Source organism: Triplophysa rosa, linkage group LG1, assembly GCF_024868665.1.
Source record: "Triplophysa rosa linkage group LG1, Trosa_1v2, whole genome shotgun sequence".
Classification (NCBI taxonomy): Eukaryota; Metazoa; Chordata; class Actinopteri; order Cypriniformes; family Nemacheilidae; genus Triplophysa; species Triplophysa rosa.
In genome coordinates, this window is record NC_079890.1 from 16,438,799 (window position 1) to 16,458,074 (window position 19,276).

General features: G+C 38.8%; 1 protein-coding gene across 2 annotated transcripts in view; it reads right to left on the bottom strand.

The window, feature by feature from the left end:
• Positions 1 to 700: 700 nt before the first annotated feature.
• Positions 701 to 19,276, bottom strand: part of frmd5b (FERM domain containing 5b) — a 24,217-nt gene continuing 5,641 nt past the window's right edge. The window contains exons 2-14 of one of the 2 annotated variants that reach the window (XM_057332519.1): positions 9,486 to 9,590; positions 9,091 to 9,133; positions 8,847 to 8,925; positions 8,612 to 8,709; positions 8,352 to 8,475; positions 8,148 to 8,235; positions 7,867 to 7,955; positions 7,693 to 7,756; positions 6,912 to 7,003; positions 6,690 to 6,764; positions 6,462 to 6,530; positions 6,255 to 6,361; positions 701 to 2,956 (exon numbers count right to left, since the gene is read on the bottom strand). In XM_057332519.1, the coding sequence (XP_057188502.1) occupies positions 2,379 to 2,956; positions 6,255 to 6,361; positions 6,462 to 6,530; positions 6,690 to 6,764; positions 6,912 to 7,003; positions 7,693 to 7,756; positions 7,867 to 7,955; positions 8,148 to 8,235; positions 8,352 to 8,475; positions 8,612 to 8,709; positions 8,847 to 8,925; positions 9,091 to 9,133; positions 9,486 to 9,590 (1,611 nt within the window). In that variant the 3' untranslated portion in view covers positions 701 to 2,378. Of the gene's footprint in view, positions 2,957 to 6,254; positions 6,362 to 6,461; positions 6,531 to 6,689; positions 6,765 to 6,911; positions 7,004 to 7,692; positions 7,757 to 7,866; positions 7,956 to 8,147; positions 8,236 to 8,351; positions 8,476 to 8,611; positions 8,710 to 8,846; positions 8,926 to 9,090; positions 9,134 to 9,485; positions 9,591 to 19,276 lie in introns of those variants that run through there. The other variant, XM_057332527.1, reaches the window with a different exon arrangement.

Here is a 19,276-nt window from a genome sequence, read left to right on the forward strand (position 1 = left end):
GTGTACACTGTTAAAAAAGTCTGTAGAAATTCAAAGATCAATTTACATTAAACATTAACAAGACTTTTCAGAAAAAAGTATAGAATAACAGCCTTATGTAAAGCATTCTATTAACTTTATATAAATTAATGAACAAACATATTTCTGTGCACAAATTACTACTAGGCTGTTTAAACTTTTAAATAAAACAAATTACACCAGTTGTGAAACATGTATTACAAATCTATGACCACAACAGATTTAAGATGTACTGTGCCAACTCCAATATCAAATTGATCATATTATGAAGATGCTAATTTAATGCTATATTACTTTATCATTTATTTCAGTTCCTGGTAATTAGCCTGACTTTGGTGGAGCTTTATATAAAAATAGATTTCTGCAAAGGAGTGTTTCTGCCCACCAGTGGTTTTTCTATGTCACTGCAATGCTTTCTGCATAAAGTACCTTGTAGATTTTTATTTATCAAAAATCTTTTTGCAGGCATTTGCACATAGAGCGATACTGACAGTGAGCACCCACAGTTTTAATACTCTGGAGTAATAATGTTTGTATTGTATCTCTGTTACAATCTCAGTAAGATGAGTGGAAAGGATGTCTAAGATCATGTTGAATTTACAGTATTTTGTATATATATTTAGTAGGTTGCTTTTTGTCTGTTTAACCAAGCTCATTAAAAACACACATGAAGAATATGAAGGTTTATTTTTTTTGAAAAAAAATATTGTTGTAATGTCGTCTTAGTACAAACCAGGGTATGATATTAATTATGAAAATAAAGTTTACAGAAAAGTAACAATCTGATGCTTTACAGTGAGGAGGAAGATTACAGAAGATTACTGAGTGATCATTGTTTAACGATGTGATAGATTAACCACTTCTGATTGTCTTCCATAGTTATTCATTTCAATTCACTATTGCTTTGAATGGAAGTTACCATTTGAAATAGCTGAACCAGTTTCAGTTACAATTAGCAAGAATAAGTGAAACAGAGTATTTGTACATATTTGTACATTCAACAACAGATTGCTTCTAATGCAGTTCTAAACCTTGTGTTAAGAGAATTACTTTTCAGCTGGCTCAACAATGTCATGGGTATTGCTTCATTTTCATTTTCATTCTCATAATCATTTATAACGCAACAACACACATCAGGATTTCATTCCAGGGGTTTCCATGTGCCATCATTGGTATTGTTACATACTATATACTAGACTACTTCATGAATTACATGCTACAAACAACAGTACATAAAGTTTCATTTTCTTTCATTTTAGGTTTCTTAACACCCAGATATGGCCTGAGCCTTGCAGGTTTATTTTCTTGACATTAACTTTCCTACTATTAATGTATCAAACAAGTGCATATACATTGTTGCGTTTAGTTACTTCACAGATGAATTTTGTTTAAAATTTACCTTCAGACCAAAAATGTCACCATTACCTAAAAAAGAGAATTGCTTTGAATTTTGTATCAATTTGTTTTAATTGTGTTGGTGAAAATATTGAGTTTACAAAATGATAAAAGCATAATTTAAAAAAATGATGGATGATTAGATAAACTTTCAGGCATTTTCAGACTTTCCAAACATTTCACTTAACATTGTCTATCCAATATACTTTCCTCTCCCTTCTCACACCATAACCTCAAGGACACCATTTCCACTGGGTATCAATCGTTATTTGTATGAGATAGAAACATAAATTGTGTATGTATATTTTTTGAAGTTGGGTTGAAGTCAAGGCGAAAGCCTTAAATTTGGGGTGACCAATATACTGTACCTCAGTGTTTCAGTCTTTTCTACATGCATGAACACCATCAATGACTTTGATCTATACTATATTTACCAACATTTATGCTTACATCGTAGTATGGATCAAATCCACAGTACCAACATTTAACCCTTACAAAGTACCCCAGCCAAAACCCTTCTGAATTCTCCAACTCCATGTCAAGGATAATCTCAATCTAAATCTGTTCAATAAAGGCATCTTCATGTCTTTGTTTGCAGTGTTAGGTCTCAGTCATCACAGTCTAAGGGACCAACCTTTAAGTGTATATATTAAAAAAATAGATAAAGGATGGATGAGTGACAGCAGCATTTATAGAGCTACACATACCATATTTTTACCCAACCACAAAATCGTGCCGCAGAAAACAATTTCACAATAACTAGAGCTGAAACATACACAATTGTCTTGTCTTGGCATTATATCAGAGAGTCCACGGCTTTGGCTATGTATATAATAATAATTACCATGACATTAATGCTTAGCATGTCCCACTCTTACACTGCTTGTTCCTTGAGACCCAATGGACTCCATGAAGCCTCTCAGAAGATAGAGGCAACCACGCACTCAAGGCTGTGGAAACAGAAGTCATTTATTAATAAGATGCCCACCCATCCAGCGCAACTTGCAGGCCAGCCAGCGCCTAAGAGGGCAGAAGTATTCATAGTGAAACTGCTGGAATTCGGGTGTCCTCCGGATGTCCCTAAGAAAGGCCAAGTCCAGCTCAGACTCTGTAAGCACGATAAGAAGGAGAAGGAGGGCAAACAGCAGAGCCAGAGTCACTAAGAAAAGACGCGCCAAACTACAGATGAACTCGTTCACTCGCTCTTCCTCCGGGCTGCGTTGGGTTGACTGAGTCTTCCCGGGACAAGAACCTTTCCCTTTGGCTTTAACACCAAGCGGCCTTGCCTGGTCTGAAGCGATCAGTTCTGTTCCTCGTTCCTCTTGGATTCTGCGGGGGCCATTGGTGTGCCGAACCTGAGCCTGGTCTGAGTGGTCACTGGACACTGGTGTGGGAAGCATGCTGTCAGAGGGACTGTAAGAGTCCTCTGAAAATTCTGCTGTCCCTCCTTCCGCTCCACTGCCATGGGACTGTAGAAATGAGTTGCTACTGGAGACTGATCGCACCGGTGTGGAATGGCCACTGTCACGCAGGGACTCCAAACCTACGAAAGAGTCAGAATGTTCAGCATGATCATTCACACAGTCAATACAGTAGCCTTTACAAGTCATTTCAACTTATTGTTTTAAAAATTTTATGCCATAGTCTGTAGGATTTGCCGCTATAGATTGCATTTTCAGATATATCACAGGCATAGCTTGGTGATGCTGTGAAGGAGTGTGGAAAGTGTGTTGTTTTTACCTTTCCTGCTGATGGAGATCAAGCCGACAGGACTTACAAATCATGTTCATGGATGACGAAGTATAGAAACCGTTAAGTTGAAATATAAAGTTGAAATGACTTGTACTCAAACATTTAGGGCAGCAAAAAAAATACAGTGTGTATTTTATAAAATGTACAGGTAGTCTACCAATTTCATTGCACCACTGGTTTTTTTCCCAGAATGTGTTTATTTGGGGAAAATCTACCCTTTCAGCACATTTTAGTTGCAATAATATCTGCCGGAAGGTTGAATACTGGTCTAAGCCAAACGTCTTGCAAACAGAGCAAATTTTTACTGCTTTTCTAACATTTTGTAAACCTTTCACAATGAGTCCTTATGCAGAATCCAAGTGACACTTTATTTTGATATTTAATCACAATCAAATGATTCATTTAACTGACATTTAAAAAATATTAATCTGATAGGAATGTATTCACCAAAATATACTCAAGGCATGTTGTAAATTAACTATGAGAAGTAGGAATATACAGCTCCTCTCTAAACTCCTAAAAGCCGCGCACAATGCTCCTCTTCATTCTTCAACATACAAGCACATACAAATATAGTGACACAAACATTAGGCTTGCTTTGCTCAACAGCGAGCTTTACCTGAAGTGCTGCTGGGTAAGATACCGAGTCTAGATGAAGCTTCGGAGGAAGTGCTAGAGCTGGGCAGGGAGGGTAAGATAGGCAAAGCCCCCAGAGCTTTCCCCAATAACCTAGGTCCCAATGCCAACACTCGAACCTTTACATCCCGGTAACAGTGGTTGATCATCCGCAGGTGAACGTTCACCTTTGTCTTAATCCGTATAAGACACTTCACCATGTTGTCGTAATGTTAAGTGCGTAGCGTTCTCAATCCCGTGTTAGTGTGTCAGCACCAGACCCCTGTCCTCCCTTTACCCCACTGAACTGAAACAACATGACACTAACTGTGTACTTGAAAAAGAGAGTGCAAGAAAGAGCACCCTAAAGCCTTAAAGCTGCCCTCAAATCCCTGTAAGCCCAAAAGCCCAGCTGCCCTGCATACTCCAACCCCCTCACAACCCAATGATGTATATGGGATGTAACAAAAGAAGGCATACACATTCTCAACACACACTTGTCATTCTGACACAAGCCACGTGACATACATGGAGTGTCCCTGGCAGGCTTCCTATAATAGGCTGAGTAATAATAGCACTGTTAATAGCTACAGATGAACAAGAAAAAGTTGGCTGCTTCGTATTGTCTCTGATGTTTGACACAAAAGGTCATGTAAAAGTCCTGAGCACCTTCAAATCCTGTTTTTATTATGTTTTTTTTCTATTAGTGTTTTAAATGTATAGTTCATTTAAGTTTTTCCTAGAAAACTTTTATTCTTTCTTTACAGAGCAGAGGGTCATCACAATAATCTCATAGTTTTTTTTTACTCTTTCACTCATGCTAGTCATGACAATGCTTTGTAGTGATTTGACCCTGAGTGTGAAAAGTCATGAACAGAAAGAAGCAAGAATAATCTTGTGCAACTTTAAGAACATTTACATACAGATATTTAGAATATTTTCACTGTAATTCCTAACTACAATAAAAAAATAACCAAAATAAATATCACATTTCTATAGTATACAAACATACATCAAAACCCAGGCACACAGGCAAACCATGATGACATGTGTCTGTGTCAGTAAAGTGAGCAGAACAGGTGAACGTCTGGACACATTGTACACAATAAGAGCAGTTCTCAGGTTACATAAAGCAATGAAGAGGTAGTGTGTGTAAGATATTCCTATCACTGTCAAGGGCTCTGTTTTACTTCTCATAAGACAGTTTGACAACATTTTATGTGTTTCTGAGCTTGTACTGTAGTTGACTATGTACAGCAAAAAAAATTAAAAGTTTTATAAAGCCTGAAAAAAACAATACTGAACCAAATGACAGCTATATTACATGTGTAAAAGTAAATACAGCCCTAGAAATACAAAAATACATATAAATACATATACAAATGTTACTTTTGTATTGCTTAAAAAGTGAATATAAACTTGTTTTCTTTGCGGTAAACGGTAAATTCAGAAAAGAACTGTTTTTTAATTTTGAAATGGTCTTTTAATTTTTTCCTCGGCTTTATATCAGGACCCTGTAAACTAACTTCAGATGTTAACACTTCACCACCAGAGGTATGGCATTTTAGTGTTTAAATTCCAGCAGACAGAAGAAATAATCAAGACTTCCATTAGGATTACAAGACACAGAATGCACCTCAACAATCTCCTCTACATGGAAGTGGGTTCTCATTAATGCTCCATTCAGACTGCCAGCGACACCCAGCGACAAAGCGAGGCGATGTCATTCATTTCAATGGAGAGCAGGCGACACGTGTGACAGTGACCGTTGGCGACAGGAAGTGGGCGTGTCTAGTGACACGACAAAATTGAGATTTGCTCAATTTTATGCAAATGATGAGTATCTTTCGGGAGCGACTACCAATGTCTCTCGTCAGTACTGCAGGGCTTGTTTATAAATGTTACTAGAGCAACCAAAGCTAGAAACGCCTTCTAAAGGCTATAATAAACTATAAGACTTTTGCTCAGATTTTGCCCAGATTTTCAGTCTGGATTTGTTGCAGAAAGTCTGTGCCAGTCTGCAGATTTGATCAGTTAGTGTGTTTCTATCTGAAACTTTCAAAAAGTCTGCAAGTGTATGATGTCTAGTTTAAAAAAAATCTGTTTAGATTTTAAAAGTCTTGTAGTGTATTCATGCCATAAGTATACTGGAAGATTCCTCAGTTCAGTGTTTTTTAAACCACCTGAAGCTCAAATAAAGACCAAAAATGCTTTTTGCGAATGAAAACATAAAATGCTTGTGCTGAATAAACAGTTCAGTCAAATGTCAGGGGAAACAGCCAGTTAGGGTGGGTCAAGACATTCTCGCTTAATAGCTTATTGTCTTATAATACTCCATATTAATTTACAGTGTATATGAATGATTCTAAAGCCTAAACAACAATCATTTCAATATGACTGACTCACTTTCTGTTTCTTTCAGAGTTTCTTTACAGAAAGAAGACTCCAACTTTAGTGCAAGAAAATGGATGTACCTTCCATGATGGAAATATGGACTGCTCTCCTGCGTGCCTGGGGAACGCTGCTCTGTCGTGGACCATGTGTGATAGAGGGACAACTCCTACTAGGGACCATCCCAGCCCTAAACACACACACATACCAGACATATATTTAAACCTCTAGAAAATATACAGTACTTCTAAATCGAATTACAACATGGAGTTTGAGCTGATGAGACTTACCTGTGGATCTCTGGGGGCTCTCGCCTGATTTTTGCGCTCTGCTCCATCACCTCCTTTGCCACTCTACCACTTTAAGAAAATGTATGCAAACTTAATTAAGCCACATACTGTACGACTGTATAAAAAACCCTGCAGCTTATTCAGGAATTAGCATATATTTAAATCAAAGGACTAATTAAGCCTGGCTAATAAACCCACACTGTTCATTCCAACAAGAAATTGCCTCACCTATATCTAAAACGGCTACCTTTGAAGAAGAGATTACTACTAGACACAGTGCGAACTTGACTTGATTTCTCAAACCTGTTTGAGAAGAAAAGACAGAAGAAGAGAGAAAGAGGACCATTAATCTAGAGCCATTTCTCTGTAGTAAATTTATTTTCATGTGCAGAACAGGATAGGTTTTTTTTATCTTAGCCTGGTATGTAAAAAAAAGTAATGTGAACATACTGGTAGAAAGCCTGGTGTTCTACTCCACACTTCCAGAGATGCTTGCAGGCCTCAGGCGTTGGAGCAAAGTAAGTCAAGATGATCTTTTGATCCTTTGTGAAGGTCACACAACAAGGTCAGAAAAGAAGTGCAAACACTTTTGAATGCTCTGTCATTTACAGGGAAAGTGTATTATTTTAATTGTAAAATATTTTATCTCAGCTCAATTTAATATGCAGAAACAACTGAGCAAGCTAGGTTAGTAGGTTGATTCGCCCCTAAAGTGTAAACACTGTGTGAGTCTGTTTGACCAATGGAAGACAATGAGAAACAGTCATTGACAGTCAGTTTTTGGTCATTGTTTTGCAATTCTGTTTGGAATTACTCATATACTCACTGCTCTGGGTGTGTGTTCACGGTGTGTGTGTTACTCACTGCTGTGTGTGTGGACTTGGATGGGTTAAATGCAGAGCACAAATTTCTGAGTATGGAACACCATACTTGACCTCACTTCACTTTCACTCATATACTGCATTTAATTTTTTAAAGGAATAGTTTACCCCAGAATAAAAGTTTAATATTTTGAGCAAAACTAAAACCATAACAAATAATAGTTTTAAAATCAAATATGGTGGCATGTCATTCATTTTAAATCTTGCGTGTCTCAGGACAAAATATCCATCAACTAACAAGATCACAAGATCTAAAAGTGACGTGACATTCCACCATATTTATTTGAATAAATAATAACAGAATTTTATTTTTTAACATGCTGGATTCAGGTATAGTATGCTCTGTTTACCTCTTGGTGAGTTGCATATATATGAAATGTCTTTCCTTCAAACTTGAGTTTGGTCACCTCGTTCCTGAACAAAACGACAACATACTGTCATAGTCATTAATACACACCAAGTCATTCGTTCTTGACCGCTTAGCAAATGAAAATGATATGACAGATTAATTTCCCCTTTCTCACCATTTGAGGAAATGAATCCTCCGGTTTCCCTGCAGTACCACAAAACCAAACGGGGTGAAGGCCAAAAATGCTGCATTTCCAGACACATCCTTTCATCACAGAAAAAAAAACATAAAGAACAATTTTCCGTACCGTCTGTTCTTAAGGATGAAAGTTCATCATACTGTTATTTAGACATTTATGGCAGGTGCAAACTTACAGTTCATTCAGTTCTTAATAAAGGTTATTGGGACAGATAGAGGACAGAGCTTTATTAAGAGCTGATGGTTTTTGATTCTGACCTTGCAGGGGTGTGGATCTACACCATATGTTTCTAGAGTCTGAGCTTTGTTTAAGAAATTCAACTCAGACGTCTCAGGGCTCTGCCCTCTGTTGGAAAGAGAAATTAATAAAATGCTCACAAACAGACTATGCACATTTCTGCGGTTGGTTTAAAATACTTTTTTTATAAATTACATTTATTCGTGATAAACCTCTGGACTTACATCAGTTCAGTTTTGTGAATTTCAGCAATGCGGCGCTCCAGGCGCTCAGAATGCTTGGGAAAAAACTGAAATTTAGAACTATAACCTTCTGGGTGCTTTCCTGGATCATAGTCTCCAATCTCAGCTAAACATAAAGAGAGAAACCTGCTGTCATATTGTACTATAGAGAGTGTTGACTACAACATTGCTCATAGAATGAGAATGCACTGTTCTAAGAATGCACAACATTGCAAAACTGAATGCGATTTGTCGACTGTTACCCTGTAGAATATATGCGGCCAATGTGGCAGCATCTGAACTCTTGCACAAGAGTCGGCCATGATACAGATCTCTTTTCATCTGTAGGAAGACCAGGTATCTGAAAACAATGTAGAGCACATGTTCAAATCTGTAGTGTCTGTAATTATGAATATGCCAGGTGTGTAAGGGATGTGATATATACTGAAAAATGTATAGATACTATTTAGATCGTGTTTACAACAGAAAGAACAGTACCTAGTGATTTCTTCCTTAAGAGCCGCAGGGTCTGGAGGATAGAACTTCACACGCAGACACATGGTGTATGGTGGCTGAGCTGGGACATAAAACATGAGAGAGTAATCAAACAGACAATGTTAAAATAGTCATTTTATTAAAAAGAATGGAATATATTTTTTTCAGCATTCTATTATGTAATGCATAAAATGGATGTAGCTGGCTTTTTTTCATTTTCACATATGTATGGTAAAGTGTGACTTACATTTCATTTGTTTGGTAATAGGTTTGCTACACTCCAGCCAATGCTGAAATACCAAAATAAAATAAAAATGACTGGACTGTATTTAAAAACTACAAAATATATGTTTACCTACTGGTCTGACAAGCCTTGTCAACTTTTATGACTCTATTACAGTACATTACAGTTCTGAACAAGCATGATTATTATTGCATAAGACATCCACCAAGTATGTGGAAACACATTTCTAAACAAAACAAACTGATCAATAATTGAAGAGATTATTTTATATATTTTTCACACAAATCTGGTTACATGACAACTTGGAATAACTGTCTTGTTCTACATCATTTGCTCTCACTATCTATGAAAATACACACAGCATTCAGAAACTAACTTCATATACCCCCTTTGCTCACCCTTTGCTTTTCTGGATCCACAAATCTGATGCCAAAGTAATCCTTTTCCAGCAGGTTTAGATGATGACAGACCTGCTCGAACAGCCACTGGCCCTTTGCATCCCTCTGGAACATAGGAGACAAAGGAACTACTGATGAAAGTTTGTTATACAGGTTTAAAGCATCACAAGAATAAGTGAATAGAAAATTGTTCGATTTTTGGTTGAACTCTTTAAGGTGAGAGGATGTGTGTTTGGTCTGACGACTTACTCAGTTCAAACATGATGTTGCTCCAGAGAGAGCTTAATATTTCAAAATCTCTCTGGAGACATCTGAGATCAATCAAATATTAACATTCACACGGAAAGTTGAAAGGCTTCTTAGACATCTGTAGAGCTGTGTGGTTGAGGAAAGTCACATTTAAAAAAAGAAGAAGAATCCTTAAGATTGAGATGCATCAGCACAAATGCAGAGCTGAGATCTCAAAACAAGTAGGGCCTATCAGAAGTAACATCAGAAGCATTAATGTAACAGTTCCAGTCCTGTGAATAGGATTTGGGATAAGAGGTCGATTTTAGGTTAGAAACTATACGAGATATAAGACACATACAAATCGTTGCAGTGTTATTTTTTTAGATTAAATATTGAAATCTGCTCCATATAAGCATCAGAAACATGATTAATAAATTACATCTTCATTTTGAGGAAAATCTAGTAAGAGATCAAGCTGTGAATTCTGAAATTGTTTGTGTCAGAGATAGAGCGTTGTGAGAGGGAGGGAGAATGGGGGATATAAATGGTTTGTGATTCTGTTGGTACAACAATCTCTGGTTATTGCCTGCCACTATCATCTAAATATAGGAGTGCACAGAGATGATGATGATATTACTCAGATGATGATATTACTTACTAAAACGCCTCTCTGTATAACCTTATAACCTAACTGGGATGTCTCGGAAGTCCTTAAATGTCACTGAAGCAGGTATTGCTCCTAGCTGAGTGGTTTTATGCAACAATGCACTTCAGGCTAAGTACAAATGTGTTTTTTCTCATTTTGAGTGTTATGGTCATGAAGATGTCCCGCACAGGTCAGCTACAGAGACACTCATCATCTCAGAATCAATATCTCTGGTCTAAACATCACATCATAAAGGACCATCTGAATCTGTTTTTGCACAACTTTATGTACTAAGAGGCATCTGGTCGAATGTTGATTGCAGCAGTTTTATTTTTTCAATATTTAATTGTCATGAAATATTTGCTTCCAATTGGTTATGCTTAAACACTAAAGCACACTTAAATTTAGGCTTAATTATTAGAGATTTTTCTTTCTGGTGTCTTGGAAGCTTGATATTCTGTGTAGTGCCTGTCCCCCCTTGATAAAGCCACTTTTTACTGTTGGGCTGAACGGTTCCAAGAACGGTAAGGAACAGTGACAGTTATATTTCCACTTGAGTCTGGTTCACCACAGCATGATTACAAGTCATTTTCGGCTCAGACTGACACATTTTATTACATTTGTATTACATTTCCCACAGTGGAAAATGAAACCATTTCCGGACCAGCTGGGCCATATGGGTATGGAATGGAACGGTTAAGCAAAGAGAACGTTTCAACCCCATTTCCCATTCAGCTCACTTTTATGAATGAACCCTGCCCTCATTTAATAATCAAATGTAACCAGAAGGAAATGGCACTGCAACAGACATATGTGACCCTGGACAACAAAACAAGTCTTATGGGTCAATTTTTAAAACTTTAGATGTATACATCAAAGCTGAATAAATAAGCTTTCAATCGGTGTATGGATTATTAGGATAGGACAATATTTGGCGAGATACAATTCAAAACTCTGGAATCTGAGGGTGCAAAAAAATCTAAATATTGAGAAAATCGCCTTTGTTGTTGTTAATAAGAGATGCTGTTGTGGGCTGTTGATAAGAAGAAACAGGTTTGTTTTAACGCTCTCTATTGGCTTACCGCTGTAATGACGTTGTGGAGAGATGAACCTGAAAGCAGAAATTCTAAACTTTACATAGATACCAAACTTGAAGAGTGGGCAACGGCGAGTTTGTAGGCATGTTTCCGGCCATTTCTGATATATTTAATGTAGGAAATTTACTAAATATCTTCATGGAACACAATATTTACTTTTTTAAGGAAAATCGATAATTTTTAAATTGTTGGCTATAGCAAAAAATTTTCCTGTGCTAATTAAGACTGGTTTTGTGGTCGAGGATCACATATAGATATCTTAAGTCTATAGAGATACACTCTATATATGGTATGTATTCTAATTAGGGCTGTCAACGTTAACGCGTTAACGCATGCGATTAATTTTTTCAAATTAACGCGTGAGAAAATATTTATCGCAATTAACGCAGCATCCGTTTGTTTTGACATCCTATGTCTAGCGTTACATTATACAGTATAATCACGCTCTTATTCGTGTACAGGCTTTTAAACCACTTAAGCGCGATTTGAAACAGTTGCTTTGAGGCGTTCAATGAAGATAGACAGCTTCTAAACTGTGGGACGCGGCAATACGCAACGCGAGGTCCAGCCTGGTGTAAACAGTTATGGGCTGAAGGCTGCGTCGGTGAATCTCTGTCAGACAGCGCATCCGTGTTAAGTTCTCTTTCGTGCTTGAATGGATAAAACCACACAAGATTATGTCAGAAAGCCCGTTTTGTCTAGCATTTGTCTTAAGCAAGACTTCAAAGTGTAAAAAAAATCTTAATGAATGCAAAGAGTTGTGAAAATGGGAGTGCGGTGACGGTCAGATCTGCGAACTGAGACAGCTCTTAAAGGGGCCACGCTCTTAAACGTGCTGCTCGTGACTCCTGTCACTAATGTTAATCAAAGAACAAAAGAAAAGAAGAAATCAATGTGATTTTGTAGCTTTAATGAGAATTCTTCTGCATTTAATTTATAATTTAGCATTAGACTGTAAAGTGTCCTTCAATTTCCTACATGAGCTCTCAATTATACTGTTGAATGGCTATAATTAATGTTAAAATAATCAATTTAATAGTGACATCAGTTACAATACTAATATCAAAATGTTAGCTTTCATAAAATGATGCTGTTAAAGAAATATGTTGTTTCTACATCAATTNAGAGACGTTAGACTTTAAAACTGCGCAACTCTCGCTGCATGGAGAGACGCATGCATGGAGAGACACGTTTGACTTTAAAACTGCGCAACTTGTGCTGCATGGAGAGACGCATGCACGGAGAGACACGTTTGACTTTAAAACTGCGCAACTTGTGCTGCATGGAGAGACGCATGCACGGAGAGACACGCCTGACTTTTAAACTGCGCACCTCATGCTGCACGGAGAGACACGTCTGACTTTAAAACTGCGCACCTCATGCAGCACAGAGAGACGCATGCATGGACAGACAAGTCTCTTAAAGGCGGGGTGTCCGATTTCCGTATTACACTTGTTTAGACAAAGTCGGGCCGAGTACCAAAGCAACCTTGTAGCCAATCAGCAGTAAGGTGTACAGTGCACAGGACGGACATTAGTCGAGCGGAGCGCTGACGAAAGCGAAAGATGGGGGTAGGGGTGTGTCTGTTTTGGTGATTTGAACATCAACAACGGCTAAGAGAAATCAGACACCCTGCCTTTAAAAACAGCGCAGCTCGGGCTGCACCGAGAGACACTGACTTTAAAACTGCGCAACGCATGCTGCACGGAGGGACACGTCTAAAACGGTCATTTTAAAAGAGAAGACGCGCTTGATTTATAACTGAGCAGCTCGCAAGTGAAGTCACAGACCAACTAATCGATAATGAAATTCGTTGACAACTATTTTCATTATCGATTATTATCGGTTTTATCGATTAGTTGTTGCAGCCCTACTTCAATGGTTTTAGTAAGCATTAACCTGTGTTGTAAATCAAAGCAGTTTATCTGATTTGGTTTATCATGAAAGCTCATTTAACACCCATGAGAGAAATCCTTCTGGGAGCCAATCACAAATATCAGTCAGAGAAAAGGAAACGGCATTACGCAAAATTGCTTATATCAATCAAGCGTGATGTGATACGTCTCCGCCGCTTCTGTCATGACAAGGAGCCAAAGTGAAAGAAGAGACACGTGAGCATCGTAATGTTCTCCAGGGATGCAAATGTGCCGCTAAAACAATGTTTGAGAGGGCATTAGGGAATAGTGTCCGAAATGAAAGACACGCTGTGCTAATACAGAGTCCTTTTGTCTCTTGCGAATGCAAATGTATTACTGATAATTAAAACATCTTCCACTCAGTAAAGAAAAGTAGCGGCTTTGGATGAACCGCTACTCAGAGGATTCTGGGAGATAAAACTTTCGGGGAGAGTTCAGTGTCACAGAGCGGAAATTTTAGGCTGTCATTTCTTTCATGGAGCCGGCAACCAAACATTAGACTCCTGCATGTGAAGATGTCCCCTGATAAAAAAAAATTCTCATACACCATACGAACATTCAGTTCTTATTGATGTGCTGTATCGTAATATAATAAAATAAAATGAATAGACATGAATGATGCAAGACGATGAAATTGAGGTTTAACGGGAAAGATTTTAGGCATGGGCAAGACTTCACGAGCCCATGAATCTACAGATTAAAACCGACAAAGCATCTGAAGGCAGGGGTGGACTGACCAGTAGGACATTCTGTCAAAGTCCAGAACGGTTGTCTCACCGACGGCCGTGACCAGGGGCGGGCCGGCCAGTTGAAGTATCGCAACTTTTCCCGGTGGGCCGCTAATGTATGGGGCCGGAATGGATGCTTGGGCCGGACAGACGGACGACAAACGCGAACACGTTACATACACCCCCCCGTTGACAGTAATGGTGGAGGGCCGATGCAATCAAAATTCCTCACCCCCCCGCCCACCCCCGTCGACAGAAATGGTGGAGGGCCGATGTGGGCCGAAAACTCCAGGGCCGTTTTTGCTTCCGAGTCCGCCCCTGTCTGAAGGGGACATGCCTATTTCACAGGAGCACTCCAAAGACATACAATATACATGATTGCTTCATCTATGCCTCACGCATTCCATAAAGGTTCAAACCATAATATTTTCCTTCTGAATAAACTGCCACATGCAGAGAACTATCAGCAACCATTTAAAAGGACAAAAAAGTGTTTCCATGGGGATCTTGACAACAATGGCTCTAGATAAGCGGTTCTCCTTTAGGAGGTGGAAAGAGAAAGATGATCGGTACTGATAAGATAAAGTCGTGTTCACCCACAAGACAATAAAAAACGAGATGAGATAGATTCGATTTTTCTCAACTCGTTCACTTGTATGTGAACTCTCGCCATTTGTATGGCTTGTAAATGCAGGTTCTTATTCAATGTCCACTTTTTGGATACAATAAAGATATTGTTTTTCCTGAAACAAGATTTATGCGAGGGAGCAAAACTAACCATCAAGAGAACAAAAAAATAAAGAGTTAAAATAACAAAAGCATGAATTAAATTGCAGACTCAAAATATGCATATTAATGTTAACCTCTTAAAGTCCCCCGAGGACCCATGGGTCGGTTCGAAATTGCATCATCAAATCTATAAGTTGTGGAGCACAAAACCAAACTAGACATAAGCTTAGGCTTTCCTCAGCCATCAATTTTGCATTTACTGTATGTTACAAGAACACAGTAAGGCCTGAATTTGTATTCCCACAACCAACCCACCCAACCCTGTGAAAATCATTTGAATAATAATATAACGTTTCATATTTATATTACACAAACTCACAAAACATAGATGAGTCATATATCATATGAAAGCTCTCAATCTTAAGAATATCACTGTATGTTTGACCGATCTAACATTTTAGAGTAATGGCTGGAATACACTACAAGACTTTTAAAATCTGAACAGATTTTATTTAAACTAGACATCATACACAAGTTTCAGATAGAAACACACTAACTGATCAAATCTGCAGACTGGCACAGACTTTCTGCAACAAGTCCAGACTGAAAATCTGGGCAAAATCTGAGCAAAAGTCTTGTAGTGTATTTTAACCTTAACATAACATAGAACAATTGTCAAACAATTGTCAAATTGTTCACATTTTTCTATCAAATTTGTATAAATTAATATTTATTTACTTAAATGTATGTGGCTAGGGCACTCTTTTAAATTCAGGTATACCTAATTCTGTAAAAAATAATGCAAAAAAAAGGAACCAGAGCTGAAGAGGTATGAAGAGTACTGACCATTTGACTTTTTAAGGAGAACATTCTAACATGCCCACCCGTGATTCACCATAAACCACTGTTTTCCACAATATTCTTTAGAGGAATTCACAAATTTGTATAATTTGTCAACTGGTAAATCTTTATGACTTCAAATAATGCACCGGTTGAAATTTCACTGGTTGAATACTCTACTAATTGAATACGTTCTTAACAATATAAACAGTATAAAATATAAAAGTCTTCAAACATGAAAATAAGTGACATCATGAATGTTTATCATATTTATTTGACTGTTCATTACTTCATTCGGTGACGGCATTTGAACCACCTTTCTCTCATTATTAGGATCATTATTCCTCAGGAGGAAATGTTTGGCTGATTGCTACATTAGATTAATGAATTACTGCAATCATCCACTGTTTCATGTGTTTGTCAGTTTACAAGTTGGGTAATGATTGCACTCTTCATTCTGGTTGAGGGGAAACACGAAGAGCAGGATCTGATTTACAAATAATAACACCGTGTCTACACCGGACGCGGTGCGATGCGACACTACAAAAGACTATAGAATGCATTAGAACCCATTGTAATTTAACATTTTGTCCACACTGGATGCGGCACGGTGCAATATGACAATCCCATTAGAGCAAGCCGTGTGTCGTGTCGTGCCAGTAGCGTCCGGTGTAGACACGGTGTAAGGGAAAACTACAGGATGTGCCCATGGGCGGACTGGGAAAGCAAATTTTGCCCTGGATTTATTCGGCCCACATCGGCTCTCCAATAATTCTGTTGACCGGGTGGGGGGGATACCTGATTGGTTTTAGAAAGGACCACCTTTCAGACATTTTACTATAACTGTAGACTGAAAACACTTGGTTTTTAGATGACTTGGAACATCTCACTTTGTTTGACTCGAGCAAATAAAGTTAACTCCTTGACACCCGGACCTTCTTTGTCTGAGAGATTTTTTGAACTACAAGACTGATATTTTTCCACAACATGTGTCAGCACAAGGTCAAGTGTATAACCCAACTGATGAGTGGGGACATTTACATGTTGCTCTAGATCTAATGCATTTTGCAGAGTGGTAAATTCCTTGGCAAAGGAGTCCCCAGAGCAGCAAACATGAACATTAAAATCACCCAGGATCAGCAGTTTATCATATTTCGGGGTAAAATCCCCCCAAAAGTCTGCAAACTCATTTAAAAAATTGGTATTGTGTTTTGGAGGGCGATATATCAGGGCAACTAACAATGGAAATTTCAGATCTAGAGTAAAGAGCTGCAGCTCAAAGCTCCGGTAGTCATTGTTCACAATAGATCGGCAAGAAAAATTGTCTTTAAAAATGGAAACCAGGCCTCCCCCACGACCAGATTTACGAGGCGAGTTTAAGAACGAGCAATTTGGGGGTAACAGTTCAGAGAACGGGCTGAGATCCCCAGTAGCGATCAACGACTCTAATAAATTGGAGATACAAATCCCGCGACGAGAAAAAGTCTTGAATAATAACAGCCTTATTTACCACTGACCTGGCATTTAACAGTGCCATCCTAAGCCGAGGTGGATTTTCGGACGGTAAGTCTCTGCCCGGGAAAGAGATCGAAGATGGTTCAGACACACTCCTCTGCGATGGACTCGAGGCAAGCCGTAAGCAGGAAGCAAGGCATCCGCAGATAGAGACAATGTAATAAACCACTTTCGCACTGGATCCATGGAACGCCAGCGGATGAAGTAGTCGCCACCCAAGCCCTTCCCGTGGAGACCTCGGCCAGACCGCGTCCCACGTTGTAGAGCCAGGTAAAGTTTCATCTTAACGGCAAGGCCGCCTCATTTTCCATGCCATTTCCTCGCCGGTAGGGAGCATGGCCAGCGGCGCAAGTAGCCAGGTACTGACATCAGAAACGGAGGAGGTGAGTAATATGAGCCATTTCGTGCTTGGAGCAGTAGGTAAGCATTTCTTTGTCATAAACCAGTATCGACCGCACATACTGGTTAAATAAAACATAAAACCAATTAAAACAAACTTTAAGAAAGATAGACCACAAGACCGACGGCAAGCCTCATACACCGGCGCCACCATCTTCCAAACTACAGCTAGTAAATTAAATATTAATTTCATTTCTGAAAGTACAGAACACAAATGTCTTTCTAAGCAACAATGCAATTTTACAGACTTGACAAATGTTTTCATGAGACATTTTCCTCTAATATCTGAGACCTGACTGGCTGGGGATGTAACGTTACAGTAGTTTGTTTATCAAGTCTTATACCTCCCTCAAACTCATCATCTCCTTTCTGCTTCCATTTCCCTGCTTTGCACAAACAAATTCTGTTGTCCATCTTCCGGGGCCATTAATGATCAAGTCAAAGTAAGATGATCGATATTATTTAGAAACTTTCTTTAGTTTGGTCAAGTTTTCATAGCCTGCTTCAGTCACGTGTCACCCTTGCACACTGCGCAGCTGCATGCTGCAGTTGTTGCAAGGAAACACACACACGTGCGGACATGGATTTCTGCGCGAAAGTACGGCACCAGTTCGTGTTTTCGGACTGGTTAAAATGCGCGAATGTGTCGCTTTTACAAGCGTGAATTATGTGAGTACGTTGTATATAGATCCGTTTTTGCCCCTATTATCAATGTAAATGATTACACTGAGGTAGAACAAAGAAAGGAGAAGGGAGGGGGCAGGCCAGGGTGGGGACAAAGTTTTTGAGTTTTAAAAACAAAATTTTAAAACTTAAACTTGAAATTTCTACTGGGGCACAGCAGATTTATACTTTATACCCCAACATCGGCCCTCCAGCATTTCTGTCGACGGGGGGAGGGGGTGTTGTATGCAACGTTTCATTCCGTTACATGTATACGTTTCCGTCTCGCTAATGCCTTCGCGTTGCGTGCATTCGCGTTAATAAGGTCCGTCTGTCCGGCCCAAGCGTCCATTCCGGCCCCATACATGAGCGGCCCACCGGGAAAAGTTCTGATACTCCAGATGGCCGGACCGCCCCTGGTCACGGCCTTAGGCCGTCGGTGGAACGTCTGGACTGGTCAGTCCGCCCCTGATTTTAATGACAGGCACGCCCACCTTACTTGCGCCTCATACATTTGGGCGGTCTTAGTCAAATCATACCACAAACTGACGTAGATTTGTGGGGGTGTGGTTACACGAGGCGTTTCAAGCAGGTCTGGGTGAGCATTCGCTTTTAGATAGAATGCATCTTTTGTTCCGACACTTTAATTTTTGCAATTTTACACATAAAAACACGTATTCGTACCATAAGAACCCTTTAAAATCGTGAGGCGTTTAGAGGACACTTGGAAATTACCTACAAATATAATGAAAGGAAGCTCTTGCATAACATACAAACAAAACAAGAGCTAACTCTGAGACACACCTTATGTTCTAATATTATACTGCTAGGGCTGGGCGATATGAATATTTACAATATCTTTCAGATGATATTGCAGGAGATAAAATAATTAGAATTTTTTATTTGTTTCATTTCATTCAAAACATTAGACTAGATTTTACAATGCTTTATTGTCTGATGACTGAAGACATCAATATTTAAAAATAATAAAATATCACTCAAAATTGTTCAGAGTCGCTCTGGCATT